Genomic DNA, 22131 nt, shown 5'->3' on the forward strand with positions numbered 1-22131 from the left:
AGGCGACGCAACATTCTATGGTAATAATACAAAAAATCTTGCGGCGCGACTCCTCTCTCGCTTCTTGTTTCTGAACGTCTCACCCTGACAGCATTCCGTTTTATCATTTATATTCCGCAGACCCTTCTGTTAAAAACAGCGTGGGCAAGTTTCAGGAAGGCGCATGCGAGTTCCTGTACATTAATTCGGTCCATGATATGATTGCTGCATTGAACAAACCTGATTTTGGACAGTTTCCTATTGCAAGCAAATCGCCAGCCTGTGGACAATGTCTTCAAGTGGCAGGTCCCAATGGCACGGTGCAAGTCCAGATCGTTGACATGTGTCCAGGGTGCAAGTCCGGGTCCGTTGACCTCTCGCCTGGCGCATTCGCAAAAATAGCAGATTTGGATGCAGGACGTGTACGCATTCGCTGGCAACGATGCCCATAGATTGCGTTCCATATCTCATGAATTAACATCGTAAAGTCATTGCATTTGATAATGATACTGTGGATATTTATTGTACAAGATGATTGTGAAGAAGATAAAGCACAGGAGCAGCAAGGCACTCAGACTGAACTTTGGAGGGATACAGTGGCTCCCTCATTCTATGATATGGATGCGGAACGACAGTTTTTAGCAGATATCTGAGTTGCAGGCCCACTTGACTGTTCCACTCTGAACACCACCAAGAACCATGATAGCCTTGATGATACCAGCAACACCAACGCCTAATCAGGTACAATAAAAAGCGGGGAATTAGAACCACAAGGATAGCATATACGGTGACCATGATATTATTGAACAGTTGGCGAGAAAGAACTTACCGGAGATGAAACCTCCGGCGACAGAGTACATCAACTTCTCATGGGCAACCCTGTTGATGCGCACCCAGATCTGACCACCGACCCAGCCGGTCAACATGGCCAGGGCCAAGGCGGGCGAAGGGTTAATCATACCCAGACCAACAGCGTTCAAGTTGATCCAGTAAGGACGGACCTTTTCAGGGACCAACTTGATGCGAATCACAATGTTGACGATTGCAAGGACAGCCAGGACACAGGCTGTAATAACTGAGCCTCGGGGGACGGTTCCGCCAGTCTAAAAGCGATAAAGAATAGTAGGATTAGTTACCAGAATTCGTGAAGAGAGCAACAAGTTCAAAAAGTTGATATAGTGAGATTATTTACCGTCAAGATCTGGCACACTGACTGCCAGGTAACGACCGAGACCAGCCCAAACTCGCACTTCTCAATCGTAGCGTCGACAATGCAGTGATATGCCTCAGTGTAAAGAATAAACAAGGGGACAGCAGCAGCGATGGCGAAAACAGACCCGACGCACTGGGCGAAGAATTGGGAGCGAGGCGAGGCACCGAGTAAATGACCGGTTTTCAAGTCTCCGACCATATCGACAGCTTGGGCACAGATGGAGGCCGAGATGTTGGCGCACATGAGGTTGGTCTTCTGGACAACCTGGAGCTCACCAGGGAAACGCGAGAAGACAAGCTGGGTGACCTTGCCGATGGATCCCGTTGGGTTGATATCTGTCTCACCAGAAGCCTGTAGACCGACAAAGGCCAGCAGGAACGAAAGGATAATGGCAATTATGGTCGAATAGACCGGGACCTTGAAATCGACCGCCATGAGGACGATGGTGAAGACAGCCGAAATCACAAGACCAGTGACCCACCAGAGCGTAGGGACTTGGAGATGAGGGGGAACGGGATCCTTGCTGACAAAGCCGCTCTGATCCACGAGTTCGGCGCGCTTTGTCAAGCGACGGATGAGATTGCGGGATTCTCTTACACCACTGGTAATTCCGTGCCAAAGCGACTTTCCATTAACACCGAGCTCACCAAAGGCAGTGAAGACCATTAGGGCAATACCGGGCCAGAGGAACCACGACTGCGCGGTGCCATTGCGGGGTTTGGTGAATCCGCGAGGACCCTCCAAGTATCCAGAATCGACCATCAGGGGACCAGCTAAACCATAAGCAATGAATTCTCCCAGCATGAAGGACCAGACGGTTGAGCCAGGGGTCATCATACCAGCACCAAAAAACGAGAAATCAAAGCTCCAAGCCCAGCCCCAAATCTGATCAGCGTGCTGCATCCTCATGTATCCAGCAGCGTGCCCGATCCAGTAGAGAATATGGATGGTATCAAAGATGCCGGGTATGAAGTTTCCGAGGAGCACAAAGACCAGGGCAACAAAGAACGCGCCAATCATGATCAGGGCTGTCTTCTGGGCATCCGACGCAGCCTTGGATCCGGTCTTGTGAAGGTTGCGAATAGTCTCTGCAGCGGCACGGGGGGTAGGGAAGACGAGATCTTGGTTGATGACAAAGTGCGTGCGCAGCGGGACGGCAAAGAACATGCCAAAGAAGGCAGCGCAGGTAGTCCAGAGAACAAGAGTCAGGGCATCGTCCTTGGGCATTCGACCTTCACCCATCAAGCCCATGCGGTACATGGCTGGGATGGCGGTGACAAATCCGGTAGAGAGACCACCAGCGGTCGTGGCGGCAGCCTGGCAGGTAGCATTCTCGCGTGGTCCAAAAGTGCTGCCCATGAGGCGGGCGAGAGGCTTAAGGATGATGAATCCGAAAATGGCGCCCCAGAGTGAGGCACCGAATGTCCAGCCGATTTTGAGACCGACATATAGGTTACTGGCTGCGACCACACATCCCAAGAGAGAGCCGACGATGGCCGCACGCCTATGAGAATGAACATAATGAACAAAGCACGCGAGGGGTTCAGAGTGAGCATGATTGTGATGGCAGGTGCCATGTATGGCTACGGATATGTGGATGTGGGTTGTTTGCGGGACATGGTCATTGTGAGCTGTGCTCAGTCGAAACCGACACAACAACGGTTTAAAAGGGTGTACAGAGCCAATTCGAACATTTACCAGGTGAACTGATGCTCCTCAGGAGGGAACTCTTCATCGCCATCATTGATGTCCAAGGCGCCGCCATCTGAGCGCTTATCCTCGGTGAAGCTGATAGCATGATCGGGGTGGACATAGTCATCTGCTTTAAAGGAGGCGGGGTGACCCAGAGGATGATGACCCTCAAGGCTTTCCTGAGGACGGTGGCTCTCCATTGGACGAGGTTTTTCGTCAAATGTGTTCTGCATGTGTTGTATCTATGCTGATCAATGACTCGATTGTAGATGAGTTGGTGTGTAGTAAGATGGAGATCTGGGTACGAAGGAGTCCGGGCGGGGATGAGAGGGGAAGGAGAAGGTAATAGGAACTAGGATGTGGGTATCCGATTACAAAAGGAGACGCAAGGGTTGTGCGACCTTTGATGATATGGCAGAGGTGTGAAGAGATAATACAGACCAAAAAAACACTTCAAAAGTGCGAAGGTGGGCTGTATTTGTATGGCGGATTCCCAGATGGCGAAAGCTGCAATCCTGCGCCGGCTGTCGTTCGATGGTTCCCCAGTTACGAGGGGACTAATCCTTTCACTCAGTTGCTAGTTCTCTGCATCAGCGTGGCAAGTACTTTTCGCTTTCTGGCCTTTTCTTTCCTGGCTGCGCATGAACTTGATAGCGACAGAGCACTTTATGAATAGACTAATGTGAGTCGATATAGCAGAAATGGATGTTCCCATCAAGGAAACCCTAAAATTAGGTCAAGCCCGCAAATGGGAACTCAGAGACGGATCAGTTTCACACGATGGCCCTGGTTGCTTGCAATGGCGAGCAAAACAAGATAAGTTGTCTGTAATTGGGGAACTGGTCCTATTGGACGGCATTGCAGGACCAAGGTGCTCATGTGGATTTATGTAAGTTTTTTCCTTGCTTTTTACTGCTAGTAGGCAGTCTATCGTGCATGGGTTAACAAAAGATACACTATCAGAGCCATATAATACAACATCTCTCTTATGGTAATATCGCTCCATCTGTTCAATTCCATAACACCTCGTGCGGTTTAAAGCACGCGGTACTTCGTTCACAGTACGTACCTCCAACACTTCGGTGTCACAAACAATTGCGCACAGTGACCCAAGCAAGAATGGTGAAGCGAGTACTTGGTACTTGTAGATCTATAGACGGCCACAACCATGAACGCGTCCAGTAATAAATGAGAACCAAAGGATCGCCGGCAAATGACACTTGGCAGGCGACAAAGATAGCGGCCGTCCACTCAGGCCCGTAAAACAGTCGTATGATCACAACAGTCGCTTTGGTGTCTAAAATCCTCCTCTGCTGCATTGGTAACTAACGCCGAGTCCGACATACCAGCTTTTCGAATCGGAACCACTTCCACCCTCATCCGGGACGATTTATTACTCACCGGTCGATGACTTGTTTGCGCCCTACTTCTCAGGCACATCAGGTTCTCTTTCGTGTTGTGGCTCCGCTTAAAATAAATTAAGAGGTCTGTTCCAGCACGCCATCACAATATCGGATGTAAGTGCCATCCAATGACTTTCTTAGAAACCTCAACATTCGAAGGCCGGCGCTGAAACAGCCTTTGAACGTAGGGCTCGAAGCATGCATCTATACACTATTTTTTCGTTTGTTCACCTGGGAAATAATCTACAGTCTACCAACGCTATTCTCTTTCTCATTCTTTCGTGTTCCCGGCCATCTGCTACCTCTATCGTAGTTTCCATTCAAGGGACTGGCGGGGCCTAGACCTTGTGGAGCCAATGACCCGAGCTTGAGAACCAGCCCTTTATGGCTAGCATTTCTGAACAATTGCGTTCTAACTCTTCAGATTCGTCATTGATGCCCAAAAGAGGCATTTACTCACGCTCTCCTCCATCGTTCTCCGTACCGCCATTGGATTGTTTCTTTTGAGGATCCCATATTTCCGGACCTCATACGAGCATTGCGCGTTCCATGAAGACAAATACGAAACCAGGCGCTCGTATGAAGCTGCTTTATTCCCACGGGGACACTAACACTCTAAATGCAGATGATCACAATTTCATTACCGGGATACCTCCCCGACCTGGATTAGGCTCGCCTTTCGTTCTCTTTCGTACGTCCCCTCCCTCGGAAGAGTTCCTTATTGTCTCATCAGCCAACAACAATTGAGCTGCACGGGTAATGGTTTTTAATTGAGGAGTTTGAAGTGCATCATGGGTAGACTCCAAGATGGCCAAGCAAAATGCACGTTCTGCACAGAGCACTGCGCTAACCGTAGGAAGAAGTTTGGCGAGGAAAAAAAAATCTACTCCATACATGGCATTCATTCTCCACTCCCAGCATGGCTCACGCGCCTCATATTTCCCACGCGCATAGTCCGCGATGATTACAGCCATTGAAAACTAGATGGATCTTTCCATGATGTCCCCCTAATCGCTTCCTCATAGACTATATGTGTCATCGACATCGTTCTTAATAGTCTTGTATATGATTTGCAAGGAGCACGGGTTCTTGTGTTGCAACAAGCGCCAATCGCCATTCATAGTAATAGTGCGTGGTAATACAATAATATTCTGTTCATAAATAGAATACTGCAATGGTATTCTCATGTTTAAGACATAATGATATCTAACATTATCCCTATGGCGCACCAGCATTGGAGCTGGAACTAGGGGCAGAGCCAGGCGTTGGCGGGTTTGACCCCTTCCTGTGTAGAATTACATACGGTCCAGACAGAGGCGCCTCCGAATGGGTTTGATCCGCACTTGTTGACGTTGTCGGAGCTGATATAGTTGGTGTTGCCTCATTCGAGGCATTACTCGAGACCGAAGCCGCGTCCCCTTGCTTCGGCAAACTGCTCGATGACGAGGGAACAGACGGTGTCACTGCCTGCGCGGTGTTCGACATGAGGGTTTCCCTGTCCTCCTTCAACATATTGTTCTTGATGTACGCTGCCGACAATCGAAGACTTTTCGAGAGCGTCGCCTTCATCTTGTGGGCACGGCTGCTGGAGTAGTGCAGCGCAGAATGAGAGGACAGATTGTCAGCCCAGGAATGTTGTTGCATGGCTGGAGAGGATGGGACGGTCGCTGCGTTCTGCAGCTTGTACGATCCCGACTTTTTGTCTGACGATGATTCGGTTGTCTTGCCTGCAGCAGGCAGCGCTGGGCCGGATGCGCTGTCGCTCTCGCGACGCTTCTGGAATAAGGTTGAGATGTCTTGGTACGTTGAGCTGGGTTGACGGATGAGTGTTGTGGAATACGTTCCTGCAGGGGTAGGAGACGATGTGGCCGATGTTGGAGCAGAGATAGAACCAGGACCAGCAATGGGGTTCTGTGGACGAAGGCGAGGCGAAAGGGCATTGGGGGAGGTCGACAACATAGGGTCGTTATAGTTGATGGCGGGCGGCGATCCTAGCATCAGCTCCCCACGCGCTGCACTCTTGGCACGAAGATATTCCATTGCTGTTCCGCCTCCCTCGCCTCTCATGTGTACAACTTGTCCAAGACTTCGGCGGTTGCTCCTCTGTTGGTGGTTCCGGATGTCTTCTAGGTCGACCTGTGTCGAATCCCATCCAATTTCGCTACTAGGGGTCGTTGCGTCTGTCGATAAGAGAAGTGCGTTCTGTTGAGTAGTAGATGAATCGTCCACTTGCGCGCTTGTTCCATCTGATGAGCTTGGCTGCCCTGTTCCGTCAGTATCATCGTCAATAAGGCGCACCTCTACGCTTAGGTTGCTAGTAGCACCATTCTGAATCATAAACTCGGCCATAGGATACACTTCGTATTGCTCATCAAGACTGAATGGAACACCGTGCTGGAGGGCGAGCAGCAGTGGCGACGTCTGCATAACCATGAACGAAGAGGAGCCATAGGGGTCGGTCGTTGAAGACAAAGACGAATCCTGGACGTCCACTGACGTCTGCTGTCCTTGCTGTTGCCCCTGTCCTGCACCTGCACCTACTCCAGATGCATTCAAAATCATAGATCCGATTGTTGATCTCGACAAACGTGGAGAACCTTCTGTGCTCGATGTGAGGCCTTCCAGGCTCGACTGCATCTGTCCATCGCCCAAGATCGAAGACCCCGTTGTTCCATCCGCTTCTGACGCTCCATGTCCAGTTCCTGAATGGATGGTCTCGCTTTCCTGCTCGTCGGACTCCTGTACCGCGTTGAGGTCCGCGCCGGCTGCGTATGCCGCAATGACATCGGGTATATTGTTGGTGATCGCAGCTTGGAAAAGTCCCTTTGTTGCAAGTATGGCCATGTTCTCTGATGGATCGGCACCTTCCATGTATCGCTGACGGTCAACAAAGGCGCGCTCAGCATACTTCTTTTGAATAAATGCAACCTTGTACTCTCGCATATCGTTCACAAGAGGCCTCCGGAAGACGACTTTGATTGAAGATTGATCTTCTGGGATCTCATGAGCAGATTGAACGAGGTTTGCTTCCCATATCCGATTCGAGATTTCATTGCCTACAGAGCGGATAAAATCAAAGAGATCCCGTGTGTATGAGGTAGTGTCCAGAGTGAATGATCGAACTTTTGAAATGTGTGTTCCTAGACTTCTGTGAATCCCAGAGCATTCTATCAAATAGTATTGAATATGTTAAGATTTTCGTCAGTTGGGTGTTTTTTTGAGGTGGCTATTAAATTGCTTGAAATTTAACTAAGGTAATACTTACCGATGCAAATCAGGATGCCCAGATTGATGGCACACCAGTCTGGGTTCTTGGCTCCACACTCAGCACAGAAGTTGTTCGCTGGATGTGTTTCCCGCATGATCTTCAAGAGTCGAGTACCAAGATGATCAAAATAATAAGTCGGCTCTTGAGAACCCCAAATATCGCCAATACTTCCAGCTAGATTTCTGTCTGCGAATGCTACGTGCATTGCCTGGTCCATGCTTGACCGACCAGCGGCGCTCAGACTCGAGTTAAAACCGTCGACACCATAATTACTGCTAGCCCTGGGGTCCTTGCCGGAGGAGTACATGTCGAGACTTTGGCAGCTACTCGAGCCATTCAAAAGACTTTGAATTGCATTGGAAATGACGCTGACCCAAGAGTTCATGTCCTCCGCGCTTGTCGCTTGGTAAACACGTCTGTATTTTGGGGTGATCACCTCGAAACAGAATCGACGGTCCTGATTCCGACATGGCCGTACAGTTGAGATCTTGAGGTTGATAGGCTCGTTGTGCAGCATGGTGGCACCCTTTTTCCAGTGTGAATATTCGTGAAGGTGTCCCTCAGACACAACACACCAATATTTGTGCCAGTTGATGCTGGGTTTCTCGAGGACTGCCGAGTTGTTGTGCATGCTGGGCCGACTTGTAGCGAATAAAAAGCCCTCCTTGCGCCTTCCCAGGGCCGAGCTGGCATCAATGTCCTGATGCTCCAAATCACGAATGCCAGTAAACTTTGGTATGGTGTTGTTGACAAGTTGAGCCGAACCGAGCGCTGAAGACGAAGTGGGCGACGCACTAGTGGCGAGTTTCTGGTCTGCTCCTGCATTACTGTCTTGATGGTCCTCAGGGGATTCTTGGGTAACATTGGGAATATCAAGATTGCCGTCAGAGGGTGCATCGGAGCTGTTGGGAGGAGGAGTCGAAGTGGAGGCAAGATGGGAGCTGCTTCTTGTAAATGAGAAAGGAACCGACGAGGGACCGTCGTCGTGGCTATCCAGTAGTTCCTTCCTTCGTTCCTGGCGTTCCTTCCTGACGATTGCCGCTCGTTTGTGAGATTCTAAAAGTTCAGCTGCGAGCAGATCCAAGCCGGGCTTCAAATCTTCTGCTAGAAGTGCCGTATCCATCATGTTTCTGCAGTGCTTTTCCGAGTAGTTGGTTAGATGGTGCAAAATCTCGTCGCTCTTGCTGCCGCCGACTCGCATGTCGAGAAGGAATCCCCAGTACTCGAAGCGCTTGACCTCGAATTGCCGCCGTTTCTTTTCGTATTTTGCATCCGCCTCGCCCTTTTTCCGATTACTCTCCTGTTTCATGGCCATGTATCGAGACAGGAACTGGTAGTACTCCTTGCTCTCGTCGTCGAACGACTTTCGGTGGACTTCCGCCGCTTTGATATCATTACTATAGAACCGAGAGAGCGGCTCGATCAATAGACTGCGCATCTGGTGTCCAAGAACATCAGCCGTCTCAGCAAGACACTGGGACATAGGTCGAAGATAGTTGTTGATTAGAGGCTCTGCCGGCTTGAACCCCTCCATCTCCTTGACAAAGGCTTCATCTGCGACCACCAGTGCTTTCCGAGCCTCGAGAACCGTCTGCGCAGCCTTGATGATCCGTTTTGTCGATGCCTTCATGTCACGAATGTGGTTCTCACACTCTGCGACAGTCGCTCGGAAGAGCGGTCCGTCTTCAGTGTCTTGGGCGAGCGGTACCAGGTTTGGATTTGAGGATAATCCTGCAGTAGGCCCGAAGGCGTCTGCAGCCAGCCCTGGTGCGGCTGAGTTGGTACTAGCGTCAAGTAATGAGGCGTGGCTCGAGGGCACGGAGACACCCTTGGAATGAAAGGAGCCAAGTCGAGTGATGCCCCCAATTCTTTCTGGGATTGACGCCTGCCTCCAATGCCGGCTGTTTGTTGAAGACGGCCGATGTGGTTCAGATTGCTTATGCCCCGCATCCTGTCCAGCAGAAGGGGAGTCTGCGAAGTGTGTGTGTAGAGTTGGTCAGACTTCACATCCGTTTCTGCTCCAATGATAATATTTGCTATGGAAGTTAGTATGCTTTCCTTACCAATGATCCAGAGCGAGAATTTTGAGAGAATATCTGCATTGCCAGTTGAAGGATTCCGATGTAGGAACTAGTAATACAATAAACATCCGTGTGTCAATTAATTTAAGCCCCTAGCCTATGTAGCATGCAGCAGACTTTACTCACAGCAAACACGGCTTTGTGGCCCAGCGGATCGTCCTGTGCGCGGTCTCTTGAATGGTCCCATGTCCAGTTGTATATCTGAGAGCCTCCCTGGTCCTTTAAGTCATGTTCTTCCATAATTGGTTCCACACTGACAACCGAACCGCCCTTTATCTAAAAGGAAGGTGTTGTTGGTCAAAATATCATCCCTGACAGACCATGTCACCGTCTCCTGCCCAAAATGTAATAATCACTTACCTGTTGCTCAAACTTGGTTTCAAGGCATAGGTCCAGTAATTCCTGCTCTGAGTTGACCTCTGCAAAGTATATGCTCGGCATGCGTACGTTACTGGCAGTGGTAATGTTGCTGCTGTTCTCGTCCCTGGCTACTATTGGGCCTGACTCTGGCGGTTCTGTGTGGTTATTTGCTAAAGATTTCCCGCGACTAGATGTAGGTCTCTCTGGGCAGTTGTCTTTAGATTCGGCGCTATTTTTGTTGGTTGATACTGCTGAGGTCAACTTTCCCGACAACATTGAGTTTTGATCTCTAGTAGTATGAGATGCAGCACCTTGCTCTTCCACAGCGCTCTCCTTGTTCGCACTGTAAGTTGCTTCCCCGGAATCCACGGCGTTACTGCTGGCTGTCGGAGGCGTGGACGACATCGAATCGAAGATATGCCCTTTCAACCCAAAAGAGAGGCGGAGGCCCTCCCCTGCATGAACCTTGAGCAGCAAGGCAGCCGTTGGTGCCTCAGTTGCTGCGTCGGACGATGTGGAAATGACATCTGTGTCCAGCACATACTCGACACGGTCCTGTGAGTGGCATTGGACTGCAAAGTTCGAGTTTGGCAGCACCGAGATAGTCAGTGCTGGCGAGGCTGTGGCATTGTGAACGGTGATGCTTGAGATGTCAACTGCAGTGGATAAATAAAATAAGATGAAACGTGGAAGGTTGGAAGGTTAGGGGTGTTGATATAAGTGCGAACATTCTTTTTGTTTGTTCAGTGCGAAGGCGATACACAACGGAGCAAATACTTGCATTGGGTGGTATCGGACTGTGTGAGAGAGGAGGAAGGGGTCTGGGAAGCGATGGAGGAGGCCATGGCATCGGCCTCGTCTATATCGTACGGGGAGTTGGGAATGACAATGGTGTTGACAGTGTGTTGTTTGAAGGGCGCTTGGCTTCTTGTTCAGGGTGCGACGTTGGGCGATAATGGTATGCAAGCAGTGTGCAGCAAGCGACGATCCCACTGTTGGAGTGAATGAGGGTCGGATGAGTGGAGATGAGTGGTGGAGAGAGGAGAAAGAGATGAGAAGCGATGATGAGAGTGAAGGATCGGGAGGGAGCTGCTTGCGGGGAACGAAGAGCTGGTTCTTGCTATATGGTGTTAGTGCCCTTGAAGTATGTTTCCTTGGGATGGCAGGCAAGTCATGCTGCTTTTTTTTGAGTTCCTTCCATTCTGTGGAGAGTCCAGGTGGAGAGAGCGCGCGCGCTTTCTTTTGCTTGCAAATACGGTGCAGGTTTAGACATACTCTTCTGCATGAGAGCCATGTTATATGCATAATATGTGTCTTCCGTGAGCTCTCACAGCCTATTTTATTTTAACCATGGGCCTACAGCACGACAATCAAATTCCAGAGCGAAGAGCAATTCGAGTAAGCTATCAGCAAACAGGAACCGAGGCAGATTGCAATGGCCCAAAGGGTTTACTGACACATCCGTGGACAGGCCCTGCACATGCGCGGCGACTTTCCCCCTACGCGGCGGGATAGACAGACACAGTACGCGTCTCGGCCCATTGATCCGGGGTGCTCATCATTTCCTCACGCGTCGTCACTTCGCCGCAAAAATAAGGCATGTGACATTAGAGACAAACGAGGTCGTCCCCTCCTTTCCTACACACACTCTCATACCCGTTCGTTAACAACTACCTTGAAGCACGCCTACAGGAGAAGACATGGCATTGTCGGAACCGCCCCACTATCTCCATCCGGACTTCGATCCCTGGAAACTCAAGATGGATCAGATTCGCGACATTCTGATTCAACATCACGTCAAAACCCCTACTGGAATCGTCCGAAAACAGCAACTCGTGGATCTTTTCAACCAGCATATCCGGCCCCAGGTCCCCGAGATCAGCGAGGTGGAAAAGGACGCTGAGCTGAACGACCACGAGAACAAGGCGTCCAGTTCCAAGACGCGTCACCAACTTGCTAAAAAAGAGGAGGAACAAACCACTGCTGAGACCGCTCCACCTAAATCGACTCGTGTTAAGCGAGCGAGCAGTAAACAGAGATTGGATCCTGAGGAGCCTGCTGAGGTAATACTCCGACACTCTCAGTATGCCTAGGTGCCATTATTACCCACTTATACCAGTGAACACTCAAACGCACCTTTAGGTCAAGCCCAAGATTGAGCGCGGTAGTAGTCGTGGCAAAGTATCGGCAGACAGGAGCGATGTAGAATCAAAAACTTCAGTAACCGGCAGGGGCAGGAAACCTCGCAAGACACCTGTACAAAGCGAAGATGATAGTGAACCCATTTCCAAATCTCTCCGTGTAAAGGTACGCCAGCTATTCATGGCATAGCTTTCCATTCAACTTCTTCGTCTTTCAAATTCAGCTGGCTTATCCCTTCGGCTTTTTATATACAAAAAAATAGCGGGAGGCCAAGGAGAAGAAGAAGGCTAGGAGCGCGAACTTTTCGGATGAGAACCCATTCCAAAGTGGAAGCGAATCAGAGCGTAAACGATCTCGGTCGAGGTCCCGCACACGAAAGGCCAAGGAGAGCGACAAGCGCGATCATGTCTTCAAAGTCCCCGCACAACCTGCCTTTTCCAAGTTTATGCATACGCCTCTACCTGAAAAGGGCGACCCCTCAAAGTCCTCAGCGCACCCCAAGCCAAGAAAGATCATGCCGGATGAATTCCCTACGCCCAAACCTCTCCACCTTAACGCGCCTCAGTCTGACATGCAGGATCTGCTAAATAATTTACGCCGCAACATGGGACCTATTTGGCTGATTCTTTCAACCGTCCTCTTGGCATACGGCATTTGGTATCGACAAACGAGGATTGATATTGGCTTCTGCACGGAAGCTGAACTGGGGACACCGACATCCAGAGGTGGGTGTCATTTTTCAAGCCAAGGTTTATTATTGTGAAGGCATGCGAGATACAAAGTTGATTTAATATCATATTTATTTTAACACAATCGATCACTAGCCTGGTATTACCCTTCCTGCATTCCTTGTCCCGACCATGCCACTTGCCTAAGATCCGATACCGAGCCGATCTGCCCGCCAGAATACATTCTCAAGCCCCAACTTTTGAGTTTTGGCAACTTGATCCCGCTTTCGCCTGTTTGCGTCCTTAATAGGGCAAAGGAGTACCAAAGTCTTCAGGTCGCGGATGCTGTCGAAAAGATGCTGCATCTTCATGCCGGAAACATCGAGTGCAGCTTGTCCAGGGATAAGGCGCCTCTGAACAGTGTGGAATACAGAGCTCGCCGTGGCATTTCAGTGAACGACCTGCGATCTCAACTGGTGCAGCTGAAGGATGTATGCTATTGCCGCTGTGCTTCATTTTCTCGTTTGTGGAGTTGTGGAGTATGCAGATGTGCCTCAAAGACAAACAGTATCTCATTGATTTTTGTCTTCTTTCTATTTCTTTAGGACAACGTGTCTGATGAGGACTTTGGTCAGTACTGGGATCTTGCTCTGAGAGAGCTTCGCCGACGATCGGACAGGGTCATTTTTGAGCACGGCCTAACAGGGTAAGACCGGCCACCTGCATTCGCTATGTCTATTGGAGCAAACGTTTGTTTGAACTCGTACTCACGGCAATCTCTTAATTTTCTTTCATGTAGCGAGGAGCGTGTACGCTCACTGAGGCCACAAAAGTCGCTGGGCTGCCGAATTCGACAGGCGCTTGTGAGCTGGGTTGTCAAGTTCAGATTTTTCCTCTTTGGTATGCGATGATCGTCAATCTGGAATTTTTTCTTTTGGCACCTTCATATCTGGGACACCATCATCTAACTTGAACATTTGTAATAATATAGCCATGGTCGCAAGCGCTACCGGAGGTTTCGCCATTCGCTCTCAGGTTTTGAAGAGGCGCAAGGAGGGGCGCATTGTCAACGGTCTTGTCCAGAACGTTCTCGCCAAACTCTCGGACCAAGCCCACTATCATTATGTTGATCCTGCGCTCTTTTTAGATCCGTTTTTACCCCAAACACACCTGCGTGATGCACTTTTGGCGGATGTCCACTCTGCGGCCAGGCGACAGGAAATCTGGGACAAAGTCCAGGCGATTGTTGAGAGGAATTCGAATGTAAGGACGAGTTCACAAGAGGTGCATGGGGAGCTGCACAGGGTTTGGGAGTGGGTTGGACCATCGGGCGTGTTGAGCCAGCATGGCGCTGGTGAGGCGATCAGTCAAGTCGACAACCTTAATCATGGAGTGATGAGCGGAAGCACACGTGGGAGAGGAGTACCCAAGGTCCCTCCACGCACTGGGCCGCATGGCAGTTTCTTTGGGTTGAGACGTCAGGACTCGGAGTTCCTCAACCCGGAAAACTCACTCTACCCGTCGCTCTCTCAGGATTACCAGGGATACACGCAGGAGTAGAGCGGTGGAGGGCGGTAAACAAGTCGACTGGAAAGGCTGAACAATGTATGGACAAAATGAGTGCAGAACATAATAACATAATAAAACGTGTTTTATCTTTTTTTTTTTTTTTTTTTTAACAAAAATTATACGGCTAATTAATGCAGCTTGGCAGCCTTCTTTTGTCCGACGGGATCAAGCGTCAAGGCTGGTGCAAAGCCCCTCCAAAGATAGACGGCTGGCTGAAGACCCCTGGCGACATAGTGTTGATAAGCAACCAACAATGTGGAGAAGTAGACGCCAACAATGGAGAAGACGTGCCACCAGGCATGAAACTGCGGGTTCCACTTCAGGATTGATTGGGGCCCGACGCCATTGACAAATTCACAGAGATGCAGGTCAATCAACCATATGGCGACCGCGAAGAAATAGATACCCAAGGCGCGCTGGATCAGCCAAGTTGACTCGGACTTGCTGCCGCGGGCTAGGGCTTGGGCACTTTGTTGAAGGTGTAAGGTGGTAGTATAGTAGACGATGATGAGTTGAAGGACGCCAAAAGATGCCTGGAATGTGTAGAATTGGATCTTGCCGCCAGTGACCGAGACGAAGATGGTTGTCAAAGCTGATATGAAGAAGAGAATGGTTTCAGTATACACTGCATGAAGAATGTGGAATGTGCGAAAAGGGCGAGCTCACAGCTGTTTTGGTTTGCGGTGCATGTGGGATCGCTTTCTTACCAAGCCAAGCTGCAAGGCTCACAGGGAACCAGCGGCCTTGAGGTCCATTCTTGGACTCTACAGAGATGAATACGAGTGCTGTTGCTGCATAGATCATTGGTAGTTCATCTGATATGAATGGATCATGTGTAAAGATTGATAAAGGAAGAGCTGTCAGCGCGTATCGTTCTCCATCATGGCATACTTTTGTTTTTTGTCAAGTCATCCATGAATGGTAATAGGTCGGACAATTCGTCTTACCAAGGAGCTGCATTTTGTGCCGAAGTGTTCCATGAAAGAGTGTCGATCCGATTCCTACGATGCTGATGGTCCTGAACGCAACTTTGAAGCGACGCTCTTTGGTCGGACACAGATACAGCCCTAGTTCCCCCAAAAGCACAATGAACAAGCTGGAGACTGTATTCCAGAACCTAAGGAAATCGTACAGAGGCCAATAGACGTTAGCAAGCTCGTTTATTCAGCATGTTGATGCACTGCTTATGGGCGGAACAAAATTACGCCAGACGACTTACTCTGCGACGTAGTAACTGACCACATAATTGTTCTCACACCAGTCCACCGAGGCCGTGTTCGGGGACCAGTATCCAATCCGGTCAAATGATGCTGTTGATGGTGCCATAAATCGTTGCCCAAGTTAGTTGTCGAGAGCGAAGAAGTAACAGGAAAGCTGTGAAGCAGAGGGAGTGGGTGAAGATGGTGAGGAAACAGAGAGTTCGTCCAAACAAAAAAGTTCATTGAATGGAGTAGAGTTTTATAGGGCATGTGCTCGGATCGGCAGACCACAAACCGAATTAGCGTTGACATGGATATTTTATTAGCAATGGCGCCGTGAAGACGGTGGGAACGTGGGTACAGCCCTCTTCGGCTCTTCCTTTCCTCCCTCCATTCCTCTTTCCCTCGTGTTCTTCAATATTGAAAGCAGAGAGAAATCAAGAGAAAAAATATATCTTTAGTGCTGTTTGTGCCACAGTTTGCCCACGGCTCAATTCTATGTAATCAAAGATCTGTCAGTGCGGTCGTTTTGAGAGCATATGCTCTAATCAATGCCGGGTGCGCTTGGCCCATGCCAACTTGGACCTCTTTCTCCACCTTTGGCCACTTTTCTCCACACCCTAACTTAGCGCGACGATGGCTTTTAATCACTCGGTGCATCACATACCGAGCAAACAGCAACCCATAAAATTTATGGTTCACTGCTACCACCAGCACTATTCCTTCAAACGATCTGCTCCTTCGCCAGCGTGCATCCTGTTCGACTCGACAACGTGAGCCATTTTATTATCATGATTATGGAATAGGCAATATGTTGGGGAAGGGATATCAAAGAATGATAAAAGAGCGGATGAGAGTGGTAAGGAGAGATATGTTTGAGGGTGTTTATGGTATCAATTGATGCTGCAGACATTTTCTTTGAAGAGCATAGTCTATTGCGTATACGATCGCGTTAAAGGATGGAACATGCACGTTTGCGCATCTTTGAGATTCGAGACTGCATCGCTGCCTTGACAGCGGCCTGGAAGACCTCTTGAAGGCCTTTGCCGGTCTTTGCGGAGCACTCGTAGTATTTGCAATACAACGACGCCGCAACTTGTGCGCCCTACAGACATGCAAATCCAGGAACACGCGGGAAAAAAACAGTTCGAGTGCGAATCAGCAACCACATTCGTTCACTCGTCCTTACGCTTTTGTAGAGAAGCTTAAGCTTACCCGCTCATATGACACGAACCGATCCTTATCTTCTTCTGCTGCCTCGTCCCTCAGATCGGTCTTAAGCCCGACTACGATCTTGGGTACGCTTTCCAAGAAATGCGCCAGTTCCGGATGCCATTTCTCCATCAAATTATCAAGACTTGATACAGAATCGACGGAGTAACACATCAGAACCACGTCTGATTCTGGGTATGACAGTGGTCGCAAGCGATCGTAATCTTCCTGTCCGGCTGTATCCCAAAGTGAGAGCTCGATCTGCTGCTTGCCGTGTGAAATCACCATGGTGTAGTTCTCAAAGACAGTAGGGACGTATTTCTAATGCGAGCCGCACGCGGTTGCCCATACAGGAGGAGGGAGGATCGTTTTGTTAAGATGCAAGTACATCCAAAATATAGGCACAGTTCCACATGGGGTTATAATCACAAAGTCCATGCCATGAGATCTAAATAGTGGTACTCTGTTCCAATGGGCACATGAGCAAAAGCAATGTGCAGATAGTCTTCGGAATTACCTTTGGGAACTCGTTTTTGGAGTGTACTATCAACATGCATGTTTTTCCACAGGCGCCGTCGCCAACAACAACAAGCTTCTTGCGGGTATCTGGCTGCAAGGACACATTCGATTTAGAGTGAAAACAATAGCGAGCATCGTTAATCATTCGTCGTATTTGCTATACGATGAAAAGATGTCCCGCCGGTCGTTACTGAACTAAAACGATAGTATAGTTCTCGACGCTTTACCATAGTCGATCCTTATGTGCCTCTGCTCCGGGGAAGAAGGGTTATGCTATGATGCTGAGGCAGTATGCGGTGATAGGTAGGAAAATGTAAGGTAGGACGCGCGTGTGTTACGTAGGTTGACAAGAGATGCCTAGAGCAATAGGCAAAATGTACTTTTCGTTAGATTGCATACGTCCCACGGAGGGCTTTTTTTTTCAGATCTGGAAGTAGTTGTGGGTATTACAGATCGGACCAAAGGGAGAAACGACAACGTTGCTGGGGGCTTTTGGGGCCAAAAAGGAGGATGTAGGTGATAGACAATGCGTTGTGTTTGAGAAGGAAGATAAAGAGATGTGTGTTTTTACGGAGAAGTGATGCAAAGACAAGATCCAGGGGCCATTTCTAGGGAAGAAGAAGAATCTGCGAGCATTTTATACAGCACTGAGTGGCGGTGATGCGGCGTGGAATGCGAATGTGCTTTATATACGGTGTCGTCAAATGCATTAATGCGATGACAAGGTAGTTGAACGCTGTCAACAATGGGCATGGGAGCCGAGAATCGCAAAGTCAGGAATAATAGTACGGAAGGTAGGGTAAGGCAAGGTTAAGAGGGCTAAGAGATGTTGAAGGAGCGGATGAGTGTGAGTGATTTTCGGCACCGCAATTGGAGGACTCAAATAAGGATGTAGCACTTGACCATATGGTGAGTAGATGGAGAGAGAGAACATCGAATAAGAAGAAATAGGAGAGATAGAGGGAGGAATGCGATATGTGCAGATGTAGACATGATGTACCATGGATCATGAAAAAGTATAGACTTGTGGTGAGAGAGAGGATGTGCTGTGTCAAAGAGAAAATAAAAACTGTGGATATTACGCAGAAGTAGGGCCGGGCATCATTCGGACGCGTCAATCCATCTGTCCTTTCCTACCCCTGAAACCAGAGTACTGGAGGGGCACGGTCTTATCATTTCTGTTCAGACAGAGTACGCGGCACAGTGGATACAGCAGCATTATATGTCGGGTAGCCACCCCCTACAGTGGCGTTGCAAAAGTACAGGGCGTGGTTCATAGGAGGAGTGGAAGAGCAATGCAGTGGATGGAATAGACGAGGGATGGTGCAAGAAGCGCGGAGCGGTTGTTGATCTTCACTTCTTACCTGGGTGGTGATGCTGCACACAGCAATGTAAAATAGAATGGAAATTAGAAAAGAAAGAAAGAGGAATTCTAGGAATGATGATGATCCTACTACACTCTTATACTTTCATTGTCCATCCATCCACCCATGCACTTTCCGAATATTGAAAGAAAAAAAAAGAAGAAAGAGAGAGAGAGAAAATAAAACATTGCTCAGAGTCCGTTGTGGAAGAAGCTACCTAGACGATAGCTAGAGAATCAGGAACTGGACTGCAGCTGACGTCCTTTATTTTTTTCTTTTTTTCTTTTTTTAAGTCTGGGTACAGGTATATTCACTTAGTATCTCGTCTCTCTCGCTCATCTTCACGCTTCCTCTCGTTTCCCTTTCTTATGCCCATCCTTTATTCCCTTTCATCCCAGACACTGCACTTTGACCAGTGTAGACAATCTTTTTTTTTTCTTCCTCCATACGGAAATCGGGACAGAAACGAAACAGATCGTCAGGACCGACAAGAACAAAGATACTTTCACACCTTTTTTAATGTTGCTTATATTTTTTTTTCTTCATGTGTAGTCGCCACCAGGCGAACAATATTACCCTAGCCGCACTGGCATCATGGTTATCATATCTATACCGGCACCTATCTTCGTCCCTGGGATAAAACAGACCATCGACCCTGAAATCCAGTCTCTGAGTAGGGGGTTTCTCTCCTACTGTGCGGATGATCACTACTAAACCAATGCTGGAGTGTCTTTCTTCGAGTCTGGGACCCGTAGTCCAAGAGGCCAGCATATATATATATAAACAGCACTATTGAATTTCTTTGCTTCATCATGTAGAGCACATAGTCTGTAGGCATTACGTTTTACTCGTAAATAGATATCATCATACGATTAGGGTTGTATGAATAGTCGCGTCTGTATAAACTGTCAACCTCAGAATTTTTTAAAAGCACCTTTCAGCTTCATGAATGTTGAAGACCTCGTCGGTGGCTGCGGCTGCTGGCTTGAACTACTTCTGCTGCCAGATCCTTGCTGCGTCACCGACAAAGGCGATTGAAAGGAGGATGCTGTCGCAAAAGTGTTGATGTACGCTCCACTGAAAAGAACCGAGGTCGACGGACCCTGTGTAGAACGCGATATTCCCGCTACTGTTCGTCCTTTGCCATTACGTCTCGTTTTTTCCTCAGTCTCATCCTTCTCCCCAAACTTGGCTGCCAGTCGCGTAATCTCAGCTCGATCCTCGTCATCGCCGCACTCTTCATTCTCGCCATCCCTTGTCCGGACAACGACCTTCTTAGCTTGTCCAATGGTGTTGGTTCGTAAGAGTGCTAGTCCCATTGAAGAGACATCGGTGTATCGAAGATCGATTTCAAGATATTTCTGCGAGGGATTAGGCCTTGACGACGCAGGAGGTGGGATGACTACTGATGGTGTTGTGGACGAGGTTGAAGTCTTATTTCTATCCTTGTCCATAGATTTGAGTCCAGACGTTGGCGAGCGACTATTAAATAGCCTTGAGGATATAGATTCTCTCCTGCTGGCCCTTGGCGGTGACGACGACATCGAGCTCGACGTTGATGCAATAGAGGAAGAGGAAGAAGCGGCGACTGTTGGTTGAGCACTGTACTTTGGCAATGCTGCCTCTGGTGGTGCCACGTCGCCTTCAGAAGTAGCAGTCGTCCTTGGGTCCTCAGGCATCTGCTCCCTTACACGAATCCGTTCACCCAAGTACCTCGCACAGACATCATCATAGCCCGAGCTCACAATCTCAATAGCCTCGACCCAACGAAAAGCAATCCTAGCCGTGATATCCATCCAGTCCTCGGACGTAACCTTGCGGAATCCGTGCAGACTGATAGTCGAAAGGTGCGTGAGCCGAGAGAGGAATTCCTGCATATGGGATACGCCTCTGTGCGACAATGCTGAACAACTGAGTCGGAGCGTCTGCAGGTGTAAGGGAGATGAGGGCGAAAAGAAGGCTGGTGGTGGAAGCGGTGCAGGTGGCGAGGACATGTACGAAGATGCAAACGTGGAAGACTCGCTGGTTGGAGAATGTGGCGGTGAGGGCAAGTCCAGTGCATCGCCAGAGTTGCCTGTTTTGGCAAGCATAGCCATGGCACGGTCGCCAAACCAAACGCCCTGCAGGTCGAGAGTGGTGAGTCGCTGCATATTAAGGTCACTCAAAAGACTAGCCCAGTCCGAATCCGTTAATGAGTCAAGCGAGCACAATTCAAGGTGGATGAGGGTCGGCTGTTCCATCATAGCCCTGAAACAGAATGGCTCTGGGTGCTCGGCTGCCGTGGGCACAGCAGCGGGAGCGGAGACTATTACTTGAGCAGAGGAACTGGTGTTGATGTTGCTACTTCGACCCTCCATTGATAACGCTTCGCTCAGTCGAGCTGGTTTTGTTGCCCGCCTTAAAACCCGCTTCAAAGCGTAGACGCCCCCGTGTTCGAGTCCGTTGCCATGGATGACTAGGCGTCTCAAGCGACAACAACTGTCTCCCGGAATTGGTCTTGTGCCAAGCTCGAGTGCATGGGCGTGCTTATCGTTAAATCCCATAAACCGCATCTCCAGATCTTCAAGGTAAGAACTGTCGTCGGTCAAGAGCTCCTCCATGGATTCAAGCAACCTAGCCTTGCCTTCGCCAGTTGCCTTGCACTCTGCCATATACAGTCTTGTGATCCTTGAGCCCGAGATACTGGCAGAGAGCTCCAGTTTGCGGTTGATCCTTGTACCGCTACCAAAATTGATGCCGCCACCGTTGCCGCCTTTACTGCCGCTAAGAGTCCTTGCACCAAGCACCCTGAATAGATCGACTCGTTTCAGACTTGAAAAGCCCGCAATGCAGGCCTGCAAGATTCTGATGTGTCCTGGAATTGAATTAGGGAATCCAAGTGAGAGTTCTGCAAGAAAACTACATGGTGGCACGAGTGAAATCAATTCTGGAATGTTTGTTTCCTGATTGCTGCCTCCGTTGGCGACTGGAATGATGTTGCCGCTCTCAAAATTGTCGTTGCTGCCAACGCTGCTGCTGTTGGCATTGCTGTATACATAGCCGCGGTTGCTGGTTCGCATGATGCTCAGGATATCCAGATTAGTAAAGTCCATAGTCCCGATATTAGGAACAGACATCAAGTCGATGTCGCCTTCCAGAATCAAATGCCTGATCCTCTGGTTCTTCATCAGGTTGATGATGGCATTAATGGGCTGCTGGTCGTCCCCGTTTCTCGCGAGAGTATTTTTTTTCCACGCCAACGGAGGCACTCGCTTGGTGAGCCGCACAGCCAATGTGGAAACAGCTAATGCCTCTCCCCCCAACACATCCGCCAGGGTGATCAACTGCCTCTTGTCAAAGTTCCAGTCGATCGTCAAGTCCACTTGAAAGAGTGCCCTGACCTTGGAGACACTGATGATCTTTGCATTAAGGTGGCTCTCGCTTGAAGCGACAAATACGGACGACCGGGTGTGAGGATCCAGG

The 22131-nt window shown here is 49.3% G+C and overlaps 7 protein-coding genes across 7 annotated transcripts; 2 read left to right on the top strand and 5 right to left on the bottom strand.

The window, feature by feature from the left end:
- Positions 1-182: 182 nt before the first annotated feature.
- BC939DRAFT_403083 (RlpA-like double-psi beta-barrel-protein domain-containing protein-containing protein) lies at positions 183-431 on the top strand (the record flags this gene model as incomplete). The annotated part of the gene is made up of 1 exon (XM_051552717.1): positions 183-431. A coding segment is annotated over one exon (249 nt), but the record flags the coding sequence as incomplete, so codon positions are not given.
- A 309-nt stretch (positions 432-740) lies between these two features.
- Positions 741-2695, bottom strand: BC939DRAFT_403120 (OPT oligopeptide transporter protein-domain-containing protein; the record flags this gene model as incomplete). Its single annotated transcript, XM_051552718.1, has 2 exons — positions 741-1082; positions 1172-2695. Coding segments are annotated over 2 exons (1866 nt in total), but the record flags the coding sequence as incomplete, so codon positions are not given.
- A 2715-nt stretch (positions 2696-5410) lies between these two features.
- On the bottom strand, positions 5411-10084 carry BC939DRAFT_19104 (uncharacterized protein). The gene is made up of 4 exons (XM_051550528.1): positions 9763-10084; positions 9619-9685; positions 7553-9526; positions 5411-7454 (listed from the first exon to the last, which is right to left on the bottom strand). The coding sequence occupies exons 1-4, from the start codon at positions 9874-9876 to the stop codon at positions 5506-5508; spliced, it is 4104 nt and encodes a 1367-aa protein (XP_051407126.1). The 5' UTR covers positions 9877-10084; the 3' UTR covers positions 5411-5505.
- Positions 10085-11696: 1612 nt separating this feature from the next.
- BC939DRAFT_481495 (Man1-Src1p-C-terminal domain-containing protein) lies at positions 11697-14366 on the top strand (the record flags this gene model as incomplete). The annotated part of the gene is made up of 7 exons (XM_051559031.1): positions 11697-12059; positions 12139-12303; positions 12401-12863; positions 12963-13297; positions 13412-13512; positions 13606-13706; positions 13798-14366. The coding sequence occupies 7 exons, from the start codon at positions 11697-11699 to the stop codon at positions 14364-14366; spliced, it is 2097 nt and encodes a 698-aa protein (XP_051407127.1).
- A 109-nt stretch (positions 14367-14475) lies between these two features.
- BC939DRAFT_467080 (alkaline phytoceramidase family protein) lies at positions 14476-15843 on the bottom strand. The gene is made up of 4 exons (XM_051557724.1): positions 15595-15843; positions 15323-15492; positions 15083-15190; positions 14476-14967 (listed from the first exon to the last, which is right to left on the bottom strand). Exons 1-4 carry the CDS (start codon positions 15699-15701, stop codon positions 14504-14506), a joined length of 849 nt encoding a protein of 282 aa, XP_051407128.1. The 5' UTR covers positions 15702-15843; the 3' UTR covers positions 14476-14503.
- A 683-nt stretch (positions 15844-16526) lies between these two features.
- On the bottom strand, positions 16527-17535 carry BC939DRAFT_481497 (small GTPase superfamily; the record flags this gene model as incomplete). Its single annotated transcript, XM_051559032.1, has 4 exons — positions 16527-16679; positions 16790-17107; positions 17304-17396; positions 17533-17535. 4 exons carry the CDS (start codon positions 17533-17535, stop codon positions 16527-16529), a joined length of 567 nt encoding a protein of 188 aa, XP_051407129.1.
- Positions 17536-19518: 1983 nt separating this feature from the next.
- Positions 19519-20281, bottom strand: BC939DRAFT_467085 (uncharacterized protein). The gene has a single exon (XM_051557725.1). It carries the CDS (start codon positions 20211-20213, stop codon positions 19584-19586), a length of 630 nt encoding a protein of 209 aa, XP_051407130.1. The 5' UTR covers positions 20214-20281; the 3' UTR covers positions 19519-19583.
- Positions 20282-22131: the final 1850 nt, after the last annotated feature.

This window comes from Gamsiella multidivaricata (assembly GCF_025024155.1).
Source record: "Gamsiella multidivaricata strain RSA 2152 chromosome Unknown BC939scaffold_104, whole genome shotgun sequence".
NCBI lineage: Eukaryota > Fungi > Mortierellomycota > Mortierellomycetes > Mortierellales > Mortierellaceae > Gamsiella > Gamsiella multidivaricata.